Below are 14,169 nucleotides of genomic sequence, written 5' to 3' on the forward strand. Positions count from 1 at the left end.
ATCGGAGTGTCGATGGATCACAAAAATAGGAGAACAGGGATGCTGCTGATTAAAGGCTCAGGTCATTTATAGATTTAAGCAGCCGCTTTGGCTGGGGGGACGATGGCTACAGAGCTGCTTCTGTATCTCCGCTGGGGCACTGCAGTCCAGCTGAGCCTCAGTGTCCCCCTCTGTAATCTAATTCTAAATCTATGCCTGGTAGATATTTCATTAGCAGAGGGGGAGGAAAGGGGTCAGGAAGACAGAGGGAACAGCTTCGTTGCTTTTCCTTCTGGGACTCTGCCCTTAGTTTTTCTCTGAGCATGGGGTCCGGCTTCCTCTTCGATTAAAGTTCTGCGGGGGCTCTGATTCTTGTGCTCCTAATGCCTTCTTGATAAAGAGTCAGCATCATCCCCCACTCCCCGGCGATTTTCTAAGGCTGCAAAAGTTGCAAGGGCCAGACTTCCTGCCCCAGGAAGTCCTTCCCATCTTTGCATAAATGAAATCACAAGTATAGTTTTTAAGCAATTTTATCAGCAAGCATTTATTGGGCACCTGCTGTGTGCCCAAAGCTGTGCTAGACCATGGAGATGTGAGGCAAAAAGGCAAGTTTCTGCCCCAAAGGAGTTTCCATCCTATCGGGAACAAAGTCCCCTTCCTTCCTTCTTCAGGGTTGGGGCCAGCCTCAAGCGTCCACTTTCCTCGCAGGGGTTAAACGTGTTTGGACGTGAGCCACTGGGGGCTCTTGGAGCCTTTTTAAAAAAATAAGCTTGTGTGGAAACAAACCTATATGGAAAAAACAAGGAAAAAACATACAAGTTTTCCAGGTTCTAGCAGGCAGCCTTGATCCTGCCCAATCCAGTGAGAACTGGGCCTTCCTTTTTCTTAGTTGTTGACAGGTCTTTCTTTCAGGTCTTCTCCCCCTCTCAACCTGGCCCAAAGTCTCTCTCTTCTCTCTCAGGCCAGGCTCCCCCAGGAGTCCTGACTTCTAAGCCCCCATCCCTCTTTATCTTTTCCCAGTCACTTTCCATCCCTGTCAGTTCTACCAGTAACATCCCACAGAGATACCACAGGTATCAGTTCTGCTCCTAGGGCTCTGATCACCAGGCTAACCGTTAAGCATCCCTGTCTCTTAACGAGGGGTCATCTTGGCCCAGAAGTAACTGTCCTTTTAAGGGAGAAAAGCATAGAATTCTAGGAATAGTCTTAGATAATAACTTTTTACTATCTGTTTTCTAAACTTAACACTAGAGAGATTTTCGACCAGTCCCATTGGTATTGGTTTATCTACTTTCATTATTTGATTGGGTTTATGTGTTAATAAAATAAGAGTTTCTGGACTTTAGAAGACTCTTGTGACCACAGAATCTCAGCACTGGAGAGATGGGAAGGGCCCTGAGCAACCATCTAGTCCAGACTATACACGAAGACAGTCCCCCCATAATATACCCAACCACTGAAGACCTCTCCAAGGAAAGGGAAGCCATCCCCCTGTTCCACTTCTGACAGTTCCAATTATTAGGACTTTCTGCTACTTTTTTGCCAGCCACTATTCCTCTCTGAGTCCAAACGGAAAAAGCCTAACTTCCTCCCCGTGGCAGCTTTAATGCTTAAAGCACCTCTCCTGGGCCCTCGGGCATCTGAACTTTGGCACTCTGTTAGTGCTTAAATTCACAAATGTAATCCGGGAACTGGGGAGACCGTCCTCCCGCCAAGCATCTTAGCCCCATGAGTTTGTCTGGAGCCCGGAGAGCTGGGCCTGAGGAGGTGATGAGCACCAGCCTCAACATTCTGACGATAAAATGGTGAATTTCCAGAATTCTAAAGAGAGAACTACAGACTAATGGAAACCATAACTCCAACAAACTTAATGAATATAAAATAAATCCACACAAATTATCAGTATTTCTACCACTACTAAAACCCGGGAAGGAAACAAAGAAAAAGAAATTTCATTTAAAATCATTACTACATATATATGATACTTGGGAGCCTACCTACCAAGATACATACATGAACAATGTAATAATACTATGAATCACTATTTACAGAAACAGAAACAATTAGAAAATATTAGTTATATGTGGATAGGATGAGTCAATATAATAAAAATAACAATAATATCAATTTAACTTAACTATTCAATGCCTTACCAATCAACTACCAAACCATTACTTGTAGAACTAAATAAGAAAATTATAATTAAATTTATATAAAGGCAAAAAAAAAGGTCAAAAATCTTAAATAAAATAATGAAAAGAAGCGTGAGACAAAGGGTTTGATCTAAAAGTACCGTATCTCAGGTAATACTGCAAAGCAGTCATTTTCAAAACAATTTGGTACAGTTAGAAAATAAATCAGGGCCACGAGGTGTCATAGAGTGCCAGGCCTGGAGTCAGGAAGACTCATCTCCTTAAGGTCAAATGGGATCCTAGACACTGACTAGCCGTGTGATCCTGGGCATGACACTTCATCCTGTCTACCTCAGTTCCCTCATCTCTAAAATGGGCTGGAGAAGGAAATGGCAACCCAGCAAAATCCAGTATCTCTGCCAAGAAAACCCCAAATGGGGTCATGCAGAGTTGGACATGACTGAAAGTAACTGAACAACAACAAAATAGACCCATCAGTCAGACAGATTAGGTACAAAAAATAGAAGCAAATGCTTCTAGAACTTTAAAACTAAGTAAATACAAAAACCCTAACTATTGGAATAAAGACTCACAATTAGACAAGAATTGTTGTCAAAAATGGACAGCGGTATGGAAGAAATTTTAATTACAGCAACATTTCATCTTATTTCAAGATGAGTTTCAAATGGATATATATATCTATATGAATTATCTATAAAAGGTCAGATCCTAAATAAACTGAGAAACATGGCGGGGGGGATTATATACTATATATCTATAATTACAAGAAAGTTCATGACCAAATAGCATAAAGTAGATCATTTTAAATATATAGAATTTAAATTTTGCACAGAAATCCAATAAAGCTAAAATTAAAAGGGAAAAAAATCTTCAAAGTAAATTTTTCTGATAAAAGATTCATTTCTAAGACACACATAGAAATGATTCAAATTTATAAGAACAAGAGCTATTTCCTATTGATAAATGGTCTAAAGACTTATGTGGCATATAAAGAGTTATAAGTCTACAAATAGACAGCCCTGAAGGAAGGAAATCCAGGCTCTATGTTGCCACCTAAAAAATGCTCCAAATCAAACAGATTCTACCTCACACCCTTTGCCACCTGGGAAAAAAAAGAAAGGGAAAGAGATAAATGTAGAAGAAGTTATGGGGAAAGAGGCACATAGATGCCCAATGAGTAGAGCTGTGAATGAATATAACCATTGGGGAAAGTAGGTTCTCCCCTCTGTTAAACCTGTACCTCATACCTCTCAAAGATTAAAAAACCTAAGTGTTTGTAGTGGATAGGAAACTAAAGGAACGCCAATCAACTGAAGAACAGTTGGATAAGCCGTGGTATAAGAATGTCATGGAATTACGGTGGTATTTGAGAAATGAGAAAATAAATTTCAGAGAGATATGGGAGATTGTATCAACTGAGAGTGAAGTGAGTAGAACCAAAAAAAGTATATTAATGCATCAATATATTAAAAATGAATACCAGAAAGATGCCACAGCAATACAAAGACATAGTAATGATTGATATCCACAATTACAGAAGACGTGTGATGACGAAACACATATAACTCATCTCCTGACAAAGAGCTGATGGATTTAAGGTGCAGTATTGTTACGCCCCTATGGACAACTCTAACCTGGTAGCTCCCCTTAGAGCTACTCTTAATGCCCGGCCATCGACGGCATGGCTAGGCCACACTTACCCATCTTCAGGCACCAACCCAGATCCCACAGAGACAGACCACCAGGAGGTAGGGGAGAAGTGAAAGAGAACTTTATTCTTAGAGAGCACATATTTATACCCCACTGAGGATGGGGGGAAGGGGAGGTCCTCTGGGAACCAGGACGGGCAGGTCATAACGGGATTGGCCCAAAAAGAAAGAGAGGCGAGCTAGGCTTTGAGAGCACTAAGGAGGGAGACATGATACCTGGGGCCAGACGCCGCCTCCTGGGCTATGCCCCACCTCCACGCAGGACTCACCTGGCGCCTCTGAACCTCTCATCCCTCAGGTCCTCCCACATGCTTTGAGCGGCATTCCTTGCTCCCAGAGGCTTTTTAACCCTTACAACAGTAGGAGGTGTCCATCTGTGTGTTTTGCATGGAGATCATGAAGAAATCAGTTTTGCTTAACTACCCATATTTCTTACAAAGAATTTGTTTTTCTTTCTCTTTTTTCCCCAATGGGATTGGGATTGTGGTAGGAAAGAGAAAATAAGATTCCTATTGATTTTTAAAATAATGCAAAAAAACAAACAAATAACAAAAAAAAAAAAAAAAAAAAAAAAAAAAAAACAAGAAGCACTACAGATCCTGAGTACTGCATATATTTTCAAATGAAGTCCTGTATTACTAATTTTGCTTTGTACAAAAGACCTCTCATCAATCTACAAATATCTGTAATGTAAAAATAAAACCCCAAAATAAAGCTTTTTTGTTTTTTGGGTTTTTTTTAAGTTATCTAAGGAGAAGAGTTCCCAAATGGGGACAATGGAAAGAGATGAGGCTCAGTGGGAGCTGGGTACTTTAAGGCAAGGAAATAAGAGTCTAGACCTGGGCTCCATGTCCTATGGATACTAGAGGCATTTGTCCAGTTCTGGGCTAAGTCCAATGCCCAGAGACAGACTCATCCCTTGTGACTGTGCAGATTTATACTGAAAGAGCCCCCTGTGCCCAACAGAAACCCCATGGATGTATAGACCTTGCCTGAGGCCATGTCTTTGCCTTTTACCTTAAACAAAGGCCTCATTTAAAATCATATTTAATGTAAAATAGACTTAGAAATTTAGCCTGGATTGGTTAATTCCATGACTCTCAGAGTGCCATTCTACCTCTAAATGGATTTGCTACAATGGATAAAAGGGGAGGGGGAAAGGATACTGAATAAATCAAATCAAATTAAAATCCTTTAATGCAGAGTTCTTAATCTTTTTTTGTGTCAAGGACTCCTTCTTAAAATAATAGTTTTGAATGCATAAAATAGTACCAGAATAAAAAAGGAAAGCTAAATGTCAAAATATAGTTATCAAAATCTTTTTAAAAATAAGTTCCTGGACTCTAGGTTAAAAAATCCTGCCCAACAGCTAAGGCTCATCATACAAACTTTTGGAGAAGAGAAGTCAACAATGGAATAGCAAATTCAGAAGTGCTACTTCCCAGTCCCCGGTTTTTAGGGGAAAGAAATTGGTCCCACGGTTGTGAGGTAGGACCCAGTGTGGTCCGGGACCAGCCTTGGATCAGTCTGTCTCCTCCACCTTTCCCAGCTGCCCTTGTTTTTGGGCCTTGTGTGTATTGATTTCCCTGGTTCTGCTTTTCACGTCAGGGATCGTGCTCTGTGGGTGAGGACCCGGAGACCCCAAGCTTAAGGAACTTGCTGACCCAGGCACAAGAGTCGGGCCTCGGGCCCCGCTGACATCATCCCCTCCCTGTCCTGGGGAGAGCTCACCTCAAGCAAAGAATCCTGAAGCTTCATGTTCAGGGCGGCTTTCTCTTCTTCCAGGCGTTTCATTTCATTCTCAGATTTCTTCTTCATTTCCTCCAACTGCTTTTGGACCTCCTAAACAGGAATTAAATCATTCAGGCAGGAAGGTACAGGAACAAGGCCAAAGAGCGTGGAAAAGGCGCCGGGAGGCCTGCTCTGCTACAGCCCCCCAGGCCATGGGACCCTAGATGGAGAGCTGGGAGGGACCACCCTGAAAGTCATCTGAGCCAACCCTCCCATGTTACAGACCAGAAACCGAGGCCTGCGTGGTGAACTAGCTTCCACAGGCAGACACTGGAAGAGAGTGACAGAGCGACAACATTCACGCTCAGGGCCCTTTCCATTGTCCCTTCTAAGGGCAGAGGCCCAGGGCCACATGGGAGATTCAGGTGACAGGCTGAGGTGTCCAGGTAAGGCTGCTGGGAGCACAAAAGCACAAGGGCCACGGGGGTGACAGGGCCGGCAAGCTGCGGGACTGAGAGGAGGCCGAGCTAATGAAAAATACGCCAAGTCAATGAGACGGCTTCCATCATGATGCCAGTTAATAGTCAGGAGCTAAAAGGACTCAAGGAAATGCAGAACCCGAGCCATCTCCTCCCATCCCCACCCCAAAGCCTCCTCCTCTGCTCACTAAGGGAGCGGAACCCTCAGACCATCAAGGAACGCCTGTTCTAAAGAGAGATGACATTCCTGCCCCCCAAAAGTCAGACGGCCCTACCAGAGTCCTCAAGGAACCTGAAGCAAACTGGGAGCCATTTTTACCCTAAGACAAATCACGCAGGAACGCTCGCTGCGGGTGAGGAACAGGATGAACCCCAGGACCATGGGAAGATGGAGCTGAGGGATAAGAAAAAAGTGTTTCCTCTGACCGTCCCCTGTGCCCTGTGCCCACCCCCCAGCTTCATCAACTTGCTTCCTTTAAGTTGCAGCTAAATCCCCTTCCCTGGAAGGCTTTCCAGCCCCTCTTACTTTCAGGGCCTTCTCTCTGCTTATGATTTCCTACTTATCACAGACAGCCCCATCATATTTGTTTGCTGGTTGTCAGCTCCTCCAGGGCCAGAACTGCCTTCTGCCTCTTCCTGCATCCCCAGTGCTGAGCACAAAGACTGGCACACAGTAGGTGCTCAGTCAATACTGTTAGGTTCTTACTAAGTGCTAATGAGATAATGAGATGTTAGGTTCTTACTAAGAGCTAAATTGGTACTTAACAATTCTCTAGTTCACACCTTCTGGTTCCGGCCTTTAAGGGGAGTTTACCCCTTTGAACTTCTGAGGAGGAGTTTACATATGAATAGGAGTTTACACAACCTTTAAAAGGAGCAAGTTCATTGGTTGAAGTATTTTTTCCCACAAGCCCCTGAGTTATTCCACGCCCATTCTCTGGGAGGATAAAAGAAGAAGAGTCTGGAAAGTCAGTTCTGGATTGGGCCAAGGAGAATACGTGGATTCTCAAGTCCAGCAATCCCATACTTTTGGAGGGGAAGAAGAGGACAGAGAAAAAGATTCACAGAGAAAAGAAATCTCCTCCCAGAGAAGGATTACAAGTGAGAGACGACCAGAACTTCACAAATACCATTAAGCACCTTGTACAGACGCCACTATTATCCCTACTTCACAGAAAAAAAACTAAGAGCCACAGACAGCAATGAATTATTCACAAATCATGAGGAAGACTCAGGAAGGGCAGAGCCAGGCCCTCTGGGACTTTAACTCCAAGGCCAAGCAGCACTGCCCTAGAAAGCCCCCAAAGATCTCTGGGAAACCAGAGTCCCAACATGATACGGCTGGACACTGACAAAACACTGATCTGGAGTCAACCAAGGTTGGCGTTCAGCTTTGGAGCCCCGAGCTGCGGGATCCCGGGCCCCCACTCACTCTTCATGTCCCCCATTTTCTTCATCTGAAGAATAATGATGAAAATAGCACTTCCCTCCGAGGGGCAAACGGAATGCACCATGTTTCCAAAAGCGTTGAAGGAATGGTTGCTCTTCTCAGATAACTCTCAAAATAAGTCCTCAGCTAATATTTTGAATTTTTTCTCCACAGGTTATTTAAAACCCATCTTGCTATAGATATAAATACTCTCAAACTCTGCCTGAGCATATTCACGCGAGTGACAAAGAGAAATTAAAAGTCATTCTGAGAAAAGATCAGTAACCTCAGAAAATGACTTTCTATTTTTACTTTCGGTACCAAACTTCCCATGATACAATGGGAATCAATCACAGGAACTAGCCATGGCAGATGCCCTCTGGGGAAAAGCTTGAAATTGAATTTTCCAGGAGCGTGGGGCAGAGGAGTTGGTTCAGAGAACTTTTTGATGTTAGAAAACTTGGCAGGAGTTTGGGATTCCCTCCAGCCATTTGTTGTGGGAGCCCATCAGTCATCCGTACGTACACACGTACCTACAGACAGACAGATAGACGCTTGTGCTCTTTCTACCAGCTGACTGTGAATAAACAGACTGCTCTGTCTAGATTTATTAATTATGATTATGATGAATATGAATGACAATGAATAATCTATATTATTATTCAATAACTTTTATTGAACTCAGCCTAAAATGTCCTTGAAGATTTTGGAAGGTTCTGAACTTTACTCAATCTAGGTGAAATTCAGCAGTGTCCACGTCCCAAGGAGGAGAGACGTCAAGGTCAAGATAGGAACCCGGACCTCCAGGTCTGGGAGATCCCCACGGGTTACCGAGTGCATCCCCCACTCAGAGTCACAGATGTGAGAGCAAGGAGAGACCACAGCTCTGCCCCCCACGCACCAGGCCTGCCATTTCAGCTAAGTCAGACCTCTCTGTGCCCGTCTGCTCACCTATGAAACAGAAACAGCTTGCGTTTGCTCCCGGGACCCCGTCAGGAAGGTGCTGTGGAAATGAGTCCTTGTTAAAAGGGAGCGAATGGGGGAGAGGGGCAGGAAAGCAGCAGAACCCAGGGTATTTTATGGAACCCTAGCACTGGGCAGCACGTTGGACGACGTCTTCTGATCCGGGCCCTTTCCACTCCCACCTTAAAGGGAAGACTGGGACTCAGGGGACTGGGCCCCAGTAAGAGCGATTTCCCTTGTCCCATTTCCCCGGTACTTACAAAGTCCCGTCTTCAATAATGGTTTTTCAGGGTTTGCTTTTTACCTTCCCAATTAAATTATATTCTCCATGAGGAGAGGGCTCCAACCTCCTCCTCCCCAGGGCCCTTCAGAGCATCCAGCACCTTGTACATGGGCAGCGCTCGACCAATCCCAAGGGAATAAATGAACGGCCCAGCTAGAAACAAGCGAGGTTGCCCCATTCCTGGGCCTGCCTCTCCTCTGTCTGCTCCCCGCTTCAACACAAGACTGGATGAGCATTCAAACCTCAAAGATGAGACCTATTTGTGGGGGGAAGATGCAGCTCAGAGGGGCAAAAGGGGACCTGAGATGACGGGCACGGAGCCTGGCTCTGTTGGTCGCCCCTTTGTGCCCAATTTCCTCCCCTCTGCAAGGAGACAACCTCTAGGTCTAAGGTGATGGCTTCTGGCTCGAGTGTTTTACACATCTGTTTCTAGACATCAAATTATGACGATGCAAGACTGCAGATATAGACATTTTAATTCACTCTGTGTCAGCTTACCCCACTGAACACTGATCTTAAAAACTGAATCCCTATGGGAGGGGGCTTCTAGCTAATCAAGGAAGGGCTCACTGGATCTTGTGCTCTGTGTCACCTTAACCAAGTCAATCAGTTGCTCTTTATGTGTAAGGTGAAAGTCTGGTCTTGATGATCGATCTCTAAGTTAGTCTATTCAAACTCTAAAACGTGTGATCCTCAGTGTCCACGGCAACAACAAGATTATTCCACGATCAAGACGGACGTGGCTCTTCAACAATGAGAGGATTCAAACTAGTTCCAATTGTTCAGTGACCAAGGGAGCCATCTACACCCAGAGAGAGGCTTGTGGTAGCTGAGTGTGGACCACAACACAGCGTTCTCACCCTCTCTGTTGTTGTTTGCTTGCATTTTGTTTCCTTTCTCATTCTTTTTTCCATTTTGATCCAATTTTTCTTGTGCAGCAAGATAACTATATAAATCTGTCTGCATATATTGGATTTATCATATATTTCCACCATGTTTAACATATAATGGCCTGCTTGCCATCTAGGGGAGGTTGTGGGGAGAATTGGAACACAAGGTTTTGCAAGAGCTAATGTCGAATTCATCCATATATTTTGAAAATAAAAAGCTTTAATAAAAAATTTATTTTAAAAATCCCTAAATATGGGGATGATAGAAAACCAATCAACATATTACACAACCCTTAAAAGGAGAGATTTCAAAAGCTGGTTCCAGAGAACAAAAGCCTATACCTGTCAGGTAGGAATACGAAAATGATTGCTTAATTTGACGTTACACAAGCAGTAGGGACCAGTGGGGGAAGCCCTGGATTTGGAGTAATTTCAGTTTCCTCGTGACCTGGCCACCTTTGTCTTTCTTACTCTTCACCTAAATAGGAGATTTCCCAACTTTCTTCCAAATCTTCAAGGTCATTTTAGGCTGAGCTGAATAATGCTATTTTCTTTTAAATTGTTGAATAAATCTAGATAGGACAATCTGTTTCTTCACAGCCCAATCTGTCGGAGAGAGAACACACATGTGTGTATATACGTGCATGCTAAGAAGCTCTCTTTGGGCTTCTTATCAATTTAGATGATTTCCACAAGTCCCCATAAGTTCCCCATTCTAGGATCATATAAAAAGGTGTCATTCTCCCATTCAGAATTAGCTAGAATTCTTTAGGACATAGAAAGGCAACCTGCCCTGGGGCCAACCACCCACAATCCCCTTCCTGATGAAGATCCTTCTAAAAGGACACACGGGTGCCAGTCCCAAACTCAAGGTGGCCGGGAGATAATGCCTGTGGAACAAGGGGGAGAACGGAGGCCATTTTGAGTCTGCAAGCCCAAGCTTTCAGGAAAGATCAGCTTTCTCTTCCCTGATTTTGTGTCTCATTTCAAATTCCAGGCTGAAGTCACCTGGGAAAGAGAACCTTTGCAAAAACCAGAAATGGGCAAGAAAAAGGGAGCACGGATGATTCTGACATGATTCATTTCTCGAGCCAGCAGCAGAATGGAGATGGGGCTTTTAGTGAGATTTATACCTTCAGCCCCTTGTGGAGTGAACACGTTACCAGGGCAACCTGTGGCTCCACCGCGGAGACAAGAGTCTGGCTGGCTGAGGGGCACTGGGGCGTTACAGCATCCTGGGGGCCTTGGCCGTCACGGCCCAGGGAGAGGGTGGCCCCGGGCCCATGGGCCCAGTACCGCCTGATGCATTCTCTGGGTCAGACCGCAGACACTTTAAACAATAACGAAGGCAGTGATGATCACCGGAACACGAGCCTGTGAACAGTGCTGCATGCTAACGACTAGCTGCGTTTTACATTCATTCCATGCACGGTTTCATTATATCACCGTGTGACTTATTATTAATATACATAGCTGTGGCAGCAAAGGGGACAGCCCAGGCCCCGGAGCCAGGAAAACCTAGGTTCAAATCACAGCTGAGACACTTTCTAGCTCTGTGACCCGGGGCGAGCCACTTAGCTGTTGTCTGCCTCAGTCTCCTCACTGTAAAATGGGGATCATTTTACTGCCTCCCAGGGTTACTGTGGAGTGCTTGGTGCAAGGCCTGGCACGTGGCAAGGCCTGTAACTATTGCCATTACTAGCCCCAAAATACGTATAAGCACACAAGGCCCACAAACGTGCTCTGAGACCTCGCGCAGGTCAGTCACCACATCCGGCCCTCCTCAGCAAAGGGAGATCAAAAGGTCCATGGCCGATGGCGGATGTAGATGTGATCCCAGAGTGGCAGTGTTCCTGCCTGGCAGCCCACGGGGGGAGCGAGTGCTGGCCAGAGTCTGTATAAAGGCTTAAATGTGCTCGTGTGAAACATCTACACTTACGCACACACGGGCTATGGGGAATCGAGTGCACCGACCTTTCCTGTGCCGGGCCCTGGGCTGACTCAGGCCGGAGGCGCAGGTGGATAACCGAGGTCTGCGAGGCTCACCTTCTGTAGCTTCTTTCTGTCCACGTCCACCAAGGACTGTGTAGACTTGATTTCCACGGAGTGCTTCTTCACCAGGTCCTCCAGGCCCTTCACCAGCTGCTCCCTGAGGTGCGTCCTCATCTCCTCCGTCTGGTGCCGGATTCTCTGAAGCTGCATCTCCTGTTTCTGCTTCATGTATTCTCTCTCCAAAGGAGCTCCAGCTTCCTGGGCCTAGAGACACATAAATACACATGTGCACGTGAGGAAAGTCAAGAGAGACGCAGAGAGACGGAGAGAAGGAGGGAGGGAGGGAGAGAGAGACAGAGAGAAAGACAGAGAGACAGAGACAGAGAGATAGAAAGAGACAGAGAGACAGAGAGACAGAGACAGAGAGACAAAGGGAGAGACAGAAAGAGGCACATAGAGAAGGTGAGGGTGAAGAGACGGAGAGAAGTAGAGCACTCCTAATACAAAATGCACTTGTCCTCCTCCGTACAACTCTTTCATTGCGGATAGGCTGACTTTTACAGCAGCCATTACAAGGTCCAGTGAATTTTATAAGCTTTTTATCTTGGGCATTTTAGAGGTTCTTTTACTTAGTAGTTTTGTATCCCAGTCCTTAGTCCTGTGCCCAGCACCCAATAAGCCCTTAATAAACTCACTCCGTCTGTTCATCTACCACTGTCTTTCTTCTCCCGGCTATCTCTCCTCTGTGTGTGTGTCTCTCTCCCTCTTTCTCTGTCCTCCCCTCTCTCTTTCTCTCTGTCTCCTCAGCTCTCCCTGTCTTTGTCTCTCAACAGCACCTCTAGAGATGGCCCTGCCCGCTCCCTTTCTGAGTGGATCCCCCCGCCTCGCCCCCTCCCTTTGCTGAGCCCTCTGGCTCCTTGGGTTCCTTTCTATGTATCATCTCCCTCGAGTCCAGGTCTGCTTAGGCAGCTCCTTCGTCCACCTGAGCCCACGCTGCACGGCCTCTGACCTCGTAGGCTTGGGCTCTAGTCTTGGGAGACCGGACGTTTCAGGAACAGCCGCGTCGGACTTTGGGGTCCGATATGGGGGGAGCGGACCACGAGCTCTGCCTCCATGCTCCTTGTATGAGGCTTGTCTGTTACTCAGCAAACCTGCCGTTAGGCGTCTCCAGGTGAGGACGTCTCCAGGTGAGGACGTCTCCGGGTGAGGGCGTCTCCGGGTGAGGACGTCTCCGGGTGAGGGCGTCTCCGGGTGAGGGCGTCTCCGGGTGAGGGCGTCTCCGGGTGAGGGCGTCTCCGGGTGAGGGCGTCTCTGGGTGAGGGCGTCTCCGGGTGAGGGCGTCTCTGGGTGAGGGCGTCTCCGGGTGAGGGCGTCTCCAGGTGAGGGCGTCTCCGGGTGAGGCCCCTCTGAGCCCCAGGCCGGCAGGACTGTTCCTCCTCTTTTCCTGCTCAGCGTTGCCCTCTCCCTCTTCCGGGCCGTCCTCGGGCTCTTCCTTCAGCTCCCGGCCGGAGCTCCATCTCTCCTTTAGTCGTCCCACGTCCTCTGGTCCGTCTTCTAAGGACTGACTATTCTGGGTAAGGGGAGAACCCGCCCCAAGGAGCGCCCCTGAGACCTCATTTCTCTGAATGCCCCGAAAGGAGGACGCGAAGTCTGGTTTCCACAGACGCCTCAGAACAGGATGGAGGAGGGGCTGAGACGCTTGCTGGGTTAGCTCCAACCAGCCAAGGAAGTGGCTAAAGAGCAAAGTTCCTGACGAGGGCCCGGCCTGGCAGGGCCCAGAACAGCCGGGCAACGGGGCCTGGGCCGGCGGGCTCAGCCACAGGGCCTTGGGACACGTGGAGGGTGAATAAGCAGGGCTGTGACCCCCACCCAGCAGAGCTGGCTCTGTCTGTAAATCAGGCCAATCCAAACCCGGAGGTGGGGCAGGAAGCGTGCTCACTCCTGCTCTGCATTCGGGGTCCCCAGCACCCCAAGAGAGCTGCTGAACCCCTCGGGCTCTCCCAGGGCGCTGGCTGTGGCTGGATGGAATCCTGAGAGGGGAGGCCGCTTGATCGAGGTCATCCTCCTGTTCTGGGACAGACTCTGCGCAGGCCGCCTGGGGCCGGCTGGGGCCGCCTGGGGCCGCCTGGGGCCGGCTGGGACCGCTTGGGGCCGGCTGCCACAGAGCCTCGGAGAGGACCGCCAGGCACCAGAACCAAACCCCTCGGCCTCCCACACCTGGCCTCTGTTAGCTTTTCAGACGGACTTTGTGTCCCTCCGCGGGGGACTCTCCGGTCCGACGCCCCGCGGGGAGGCTGCTGGGTCGGGTGCGAGTTCTGGGTCCAGATCTGGCCTCCGCCACTTCCCAGCTGTGCCACGCGAGAAAGCCACTGCACCGCCGACCGCCTCAGTCTCCTCAGCTATAAAATGGGACCATGATCCGTCTATCTTCCAGGGTTGTTGTGAGGGACGGCGGCGGAGTGACTGCTTGGGCCAGAACCGCTGCTGCGCTCAGGCAGGCCCCACGCGCCCCCAAGCTCTGCAGGCCCGGCTGGTCCCCTGCGCCCTCTCTGGTTACACCT

At 47.6% G+C, this 14,169-nt stretch overlaps 1 protein-coding gene across 3 annotated transcripts in view; it reads right to left on the reverse strand.

Annotated features, from left to right (window-relative positions):
* Positions 1-14,169, reverse strand: part of FAM184B (family with sequence similarity 184 member B) — a 63,279-nt gene that overhangs the window by 19,689 nt on the left and 29,421 nt on the right. For all 3 annotated transcript variants that reach the window (XM_074274193.1, XM_074274191.1, XM_074274194.1), the window contains exons 5-6: positions 11,663-11,872; positions 5,573-5,683 (exon numbers count right to left, since the gene is read on the reverse strand). In XM_074274193.1, coding sequence (XP_074130294.1) covers positions 5,573-5,683; positions 11,663-11,872 — 321 coding nt within the window. The remainder of the gene's footprint in view (positions 1-5,572; positions 5,684-11,662; positions 11,873-14,169) is intronic.

This window comes from Sminthopsis crassicaudata, chromosome 6 (assembly GCF_048593235.1).
Source record: "Sminthopsis crassicaudata isolate SCR6 chromosome 6, ASM4859323v1, whole genome shotgun sequence".
Lineage (NCBI taxonomy): Eukaryota > Metazoa > Chordata > Mammalia > Dasyuromorphia > Dasyuridae > Sminthopsis > Sminthopsis crassicaudata.